Genomic DNA, 6,000 nt, shown 5'->3' with positions numbered 1-6,000 from the left:
TTATAAGGAAACAATAGGTTGCATTTAAGTCCTTAAACGTAGAAGACAGAAAGCTTTTAGGTTGCAAATGTTAACCTTGATTTTTTTCACCCTTCTGAAAAATTTAATGGGATGGTAAGGAAACACTCAAACTTACTTCTAGTAAGTAATACCCAGGCAATCAGATAATTCTATAGTACAATCGGCTCTTTGGGATCCAGTTTTTCCCCCAGCAAAATTTCTCTTTACAAGTTAATTAGGGCAACGTTTACCACAAAGCCAATGGCAAAAAAGAAAACCTTGATTGAACTGCAAAACTATCAAGCTTTTCAATTAACATGAACACAACTAACCCTTTACACCTTATGATTGAAATGTTAAAATTCAAAAATAGTACAAATGAAAGTGAGAATAACTACATAAAGATGTCTATTTCCATCAAATAAACAAGTCTAATTTAGACTCCAATACAGTATTAACAGCTCAAACTTTGATGGTGAACAATCCTTTTCCACCTTAATGCAGTGTAGGAAGAATAGCACACATTAAAGTTTGTTATGAAAATAGAGTTTATTAAAAACATCCCTATTGTTTTGAGGAGCTTTCACCGTTACCTTGTCTTAAATTAAAAAAAAAAAAATAGAGAGCACTTCTAATTACGATTTGTAAACTTTTTAAAGTCAAAACTTTTAAAAAGTTACAGCAAAAAGGGTAATATTTATTCATATTTTCAGTATTTTTTGTTATTTTGTGGCTATTTTTAAATAGAAGGGAAGCAATCAAATTGCTTACAATTCCCCACCAACTACTGCGGGGCTGCGGTATAGCAGGAGCAATATAATACAGCATCTGTACACCTCAAGCTCTACACTCCGCAAGTGTCACGGTCACATTCGACAAATGCCAGTCTCTAACGAGGAGCCTCTGCTGCTGAGCCAGAATCCTTTTCGGGTTCAACGGATGAGGTAGCCTCAGCAGGCAGCTCTTCAGAAGGTTTTACAACGGCAGACTCAGACTCGCCCTTACCAAGTTCTGAAACAGTGTCTACGGTTCCCACTTGGCTAATGGGAGGTTCAGCGGTTTTGTTACCACCTGCCCTGTCTGTCACCTCGGGCTTCTCCTTTCCTCGGTTTTCTTCCTTATCTCTACGAGACTCTCTATCTCTAGAATCTCTCTCTCTGTCTCGATGCCCACTAGAGCGTCTATTTCTCTCTTCCAAGTCTCTGTGCCTGTCCCGGTCAGGGCTCCTTCTTCCCCACTCTCTCCTTTCACGGTTACTATTATCTCTATCATCATTACGGCTCCCATACCGTTCCCGGTCATTTTCCACCCTATTTCCAAAAGATCTTCTTCCAAACCTCTCTTGGTCTCTACCTGAATTGAACTGCTGCCTGTTATCATTTCTAAACGGCTGTGGTTGTTGCTGTGCGGGTGGAGGCTGTGGCTGCGGCTGCTGCTGCTGCTGCTGCGCGGGTGGAGGCTGCTGGGGCTGCGGCTGCGGCGGTGGGGGCTGCTGCGGCTGGGGTTGCTGCTGCCTTCCGTCTCTGTCTTCAGGACCCCCTGGGCCTGGCCCTGGGCCCCCGAGCCCTGGCATTCCGCCAGGCCGAACAAAGGGGCCATGTGGTGGAAAGGGGCCTTTCATTCCATGAGGTGGCGGCATTCCAAAGCCCCCCGGTCCTGGAGGGGGACCTCTGTGCATCATATGCGGCGGCATGGGACGAGGTGGCATCAAAGGGAACCTCTGTAAGTGAGGTGGAGGCATTCCTGGAGGGCGCTGAAGTGGGATCAGGCCAGGTCGGGCACCAAGAAGACCAGTGGAGGGTGCCTGGAGCCCAATTACAGGACCAGGTGCAACTCCTTGAGTACCTAAGAGAAAGTAAAAATAAAAATTAGGTAAAGTAATGCAGAAGATGGCATTCGATTTTCACCTCTTTCCTGTGGAGCTTCAATCAAAATAAAGTTCAATCCAGAATCTTCCAATTTTGTGTGGTTTGCCAAGTCTACCCCGTGAGAAAACTCAATGTGAGGGTCTGCCCGGTCACAACCACGGATGCAGTCTTACAGATACTACACTATATACATGCTGTGGAGACGGGTCTATGTAACTAGTGCACAGGTGTTAGTGTCTCATAGTGGTAGAGGTCAAAACCAGCTGGAAAAGGAAATTGCAGTATACCAATTTTGGAAAGTCTCCTATAGTCTTCACCAGCAGCTGTTTGGCGAAAATACTTAAAACATTTGAGAAATCGAATGTACTAGGCCTAATGAGAAAGCGCTGAAATATCTGAGCCAACTGAAGGCCAGCTCAGGTGCACGGTCAGGAAATTTTTACGTTTTAAAGTCAATACTAGAAACAAATGGGGTCACTGACCCAGAAAGTCCACTTGAGAGAGAGCTCTCCGATTCCTTGTCGGGAGGATGCCTTACTACATGGTACGCACTACTTGAACAGAAATGCTTACAGAGACGGATAGCCCAGTGGAGGGTTTATTCTTACAGGTTCTTGCTAGGCCACAATGACGAAGGAGGCCCAAAGTTCAGCCATTCATCTTCTCATTCTTCCTAAGGCAACAAGCCGGACGAAGCTGGTGCTGTTGACAGCACTGAGGACTTACTGGTTTTATTTCCCATTTACATGTGGCTTTGCTCATGTTTTGGTGTTAAGTCATACAAATTCAACAATCCACCATTTAGAATGATCTGGCAAGCAGTATGCATGTTTCAGTTCACCACTTAATAACAGAAAGGCATCATCTATTTCTTCACAAATATCAACAGCACAAGGCAAAATACTGTATGACCAACGGGAGTTAACTCCTGTTACGGTAACACTGTCACTAACGCTGGAAACTGTTCCAGAGGTTAGAATGTGTACTATTTCCTCATGTACTGCAGAAAGGCCTTTGAGCAAGTTATGAGTTAGGACTCTTGATCAGCAATGGTTCACAGAAATGATTGGGTGACAGATGAAAAGACTCAAGAGCAAACCCCATACTTTAATACTAAGTATTCCCCGCTCCCCCCCCAACATCACTTTGAACCACTTCCTTCCTCCCACGTGGTTCAGCAAACATTTAACAAGTACTACTCCCTCCCCAATTTTTTCTATGAGTTTCTAACTTCAGTTTCTGCTCCTCACAACATGTGGTCTGATAGTATTCTGTCAGACTTAAGGACTAAACAGAGTAGACCTGAAAATATACATACAGCGGTTTATAACTTTAAACATAAAAACTCACCAACCTTGGTATTTACTTAGACACACCTTCTTTCACATGCTTAAAAAGAAGTATGTCTGGTGAAATATAATCTCACTTAGGAATGACCTTGGACGTGTGCCTCAGAAATGAGAGTAATACCTGCCTCTTGCTGAGATTAAATGGGATAAAATACATATAGTTAAATATGCTGAAATTATATCTTTTTTTTTTTTTAAAGATTTTATTTATTTACCTGACAGAGATCACAAGTAGGCAGAGAGGCAGGCAGAGAGAGAGGGGGAAGCAGGCTCCCCACTGAGCAGAGAGCCCGATGCGGGGCTCGATCCCAGGACCCTGAGATCATGACCTGAGCCGAAGGCAGCGGCTTAACCCACCGAGCCACCCAGGCGCCCCTTATTCTATTTTGACAGGTGATAAATATCCTAACATTAAATATCTAACTTCACTAAAATGAGTGCATTTTTCATTTGGATCTTATTAACCTCTCGTGGTTCCCCAATACCCACCCCAATTTAACGTCGAGCACTTTGGCAGTTGGGAAAAATGTGAACGCGGTGAGCTTCCACATGTCGGGTCTAAAGGTAAAGTACGCTAAATACCACAGTAAAAAGCTAGAATTTATGAAATGGACAAACGAGGCAAAGACCTTGTCTCTTCACACACTCTTCAGACTGGCCTTGAAGCCCCAAGGAACATACACAGAACCTATCCTACGTTTCAGATCTAAATGAATTCACAATGGCCAACATTATTCTATCACTTAGTAAGCACCGTGGTGTGCCGAACAGCAGGGCAACAAAAGCACCTAAGATACGTCCTTTCTCTCACTTTTAAAAGAAATTAGTCCCAACATTTGCGGACCATAACTCAACATAAAACGTATGGACCCAAGTTACTGCCCTTTTCACAGAGATACCACACACAGATACACTCAAACTTTACTCTCCCACCAGCCTTTAAAATGACCACTGTTTTACTGTTAGAGTTCAGGGCAACACATTACAGTACCTCTCTTTAAGCTCCAGAGGCCAATGCCAAATTTTTAAATATCACTAGAAAAATGGGAAGCAGGTTCAGAGCATCTTATTATAACAAAAGAATCAGGTTCAGATGAATCTTTAAGAGGCAACAGGGACTCCTGTAGGACAATGGAAAGGTCCTACTTCCAGATTTACCCAAGACTGGCTTCCTCAACTACCAATCTGACAGTGGCCAAAGGATGCAAGGCCACCTCAGCCTTGTACAGAACAGATAAACTGGCAATAAAACTCTTTAAAAGTACAAACCTGTCTCTAGGAACACATCTCTTAAGTCCTTTATAACATGCACTTGAGAGTAAACAGATTGATTTAATATGGTTAACATTTATAGTAATCATATATTTAAACTATCTACAACATACAATATTTTTAGAAAAGCAAAAATATTGCCTAATTCATTGATTCTGTATGTGTAGCTGTTTGTATTTGCCTAAAAAAATCCCTTCTCTCATTTGTAAATAAGTAGATTTCCATTTAATCCTTCATGGACAAACATTTACATTCCCCTGACAGAATATTCCCATAGTCCTAAATGTTGACCTTCAGGCCACAGAAGTGGTAAAATTATGGATTATTACTGTTTTGTTTTTTTTTGTTGTTTTTTTGCCATCAACATGTGTTGCTTTTATAATCAAAGTTATATTTAACTAAAAATATACCAGGTGGCATAAACCCTTGACAGGCATGCTAGCTGAGTTTCATTTTTAATTAGGAAAGCTGACATTATACATACATCAACAGACTATGTAGTGAGTTAGTCTGGTCTAAAGGGCCTTCAAAGCAATCGTTCATTATGTCATGGAAGGATGACATGCAATGCCACTGACAAGTTTTCTAGTTACAGATTAAAAAAAATAATTCACATATATTGAACACTTGAGCTTTACATTATTAACTCATTTCATGTGCTAGAGACATAAAGATAAACGAAACATTGTCCTTTCCTTCAAACAGGATATAGCCTAAGTAGAAAGAAACATGCCGGCTGTAGGAAGAGATGGCACAAGCTAGTACGGTGGCAAAGGCGGGCCTGCTGAAGCTTGTACGAATTGGAGTGTGAGGCTTAGGGTGTCTGAGCAGGGTCCGACAGCAAGGACATCACCAGCCAAGAGAATTGCAACAGTGTGTCTTCTGACGAGAGAGAAGACAGACAGGCCAGATGAGGTTTATTACTGGGGCAGCAGGCAAGAATGTGCGTGAATACACTACCATCCAACTGAAAGAGGTCCAGGAGGCCGAGCAGGCTGGCTGGGGCAATTCAGAAGTGTGATATGCCACAAGAGGAGAGCCGGACTTTGGCTTCAAGTGATGGAGCAATGACCAAGGCATGATTCGCAAGGAGGATCCCGTGTTCATTTTTGAAAGAGCTTTCTAGCAAGCAGTGTAGAGGAGAGCCAGGAGGGGAAAGACCGCAGAGAGCAGGTGGACGCTTATCCCCAGAATCCACGGGATAGAAAGAGAGAGACTGAACCCAGACAGGGGGGGACAGAGAGGAAGAGCACAGCTCTCTGGTCTGAATGAGTGGACAGAAGCACCAACGCAGTGCAGGAATTTAGAAGAGAAGCTGTTTTGGGGGAGAGGACAAATTTCCACTGAGCTAGAGGAGACTGGGTTAGATCTGGTGGGTGTGTGCAGAAGAAACTGGTATGCATACCTAGAGCTCGTAAGAGAAGTCCCAGTGTCACCCTCAGTTCAGGTGAGGAAAGGGAAGAGTTCAGACCCCAGGAGACACTACCTTAAAGTCTCCAAAATTTTAATAC

The 6,000-nt window shown here is 43.0% G+C and overlaps 1 protein-coding gene across 3 annotated transcripts in view; it reads right to left on the bottom strand.

Annotated features, from left to right (window-relative positions):
* The window catches only part of SCAF4 (SR-related CTD associated factor 4), a 67,275-nt gene continuing 61,275 nt past the window's right edge, over window positions 1-6,000 (bottom strand). For all 3 annotated transcript variants that reach the window (XM_032865440.1, XM_032865442.1, XM_032865443.1), the window contains exon 20: window positions 1-1,845. In XM_032865440.1, coding sequence (XP_032721331.1) covers window positions 890-1,845 — 956 coding nt within the window. In that variant the 3' untranslated portion in view covers window positions 1-889. The remainder of the gene's footprint in view (window positions 1,846-6,000) is intronic.

Source organism: Lontra canadensis, unplaced genomic scaffold, assembly GCF_010015895.1.
Source record: "Lontra canadensis isolate GAN:19392208 unplaced genomic scaffold, GSC_riverotter_1.0 scaffold29, whole genome shotgun sequence".
In the NCBI taxonomy this organism is placed as follows: domain Eukaryota; kingdom Metazoa; phylum Chordata; class Mammalia; order Carnivora; family Mustelidae; genus Lontra; species Lontra canadensis.
Note: the sequence above shows the minus strand (reverse complement) of the source record. Positions and strands in the feature narration are given on the sequence as shown.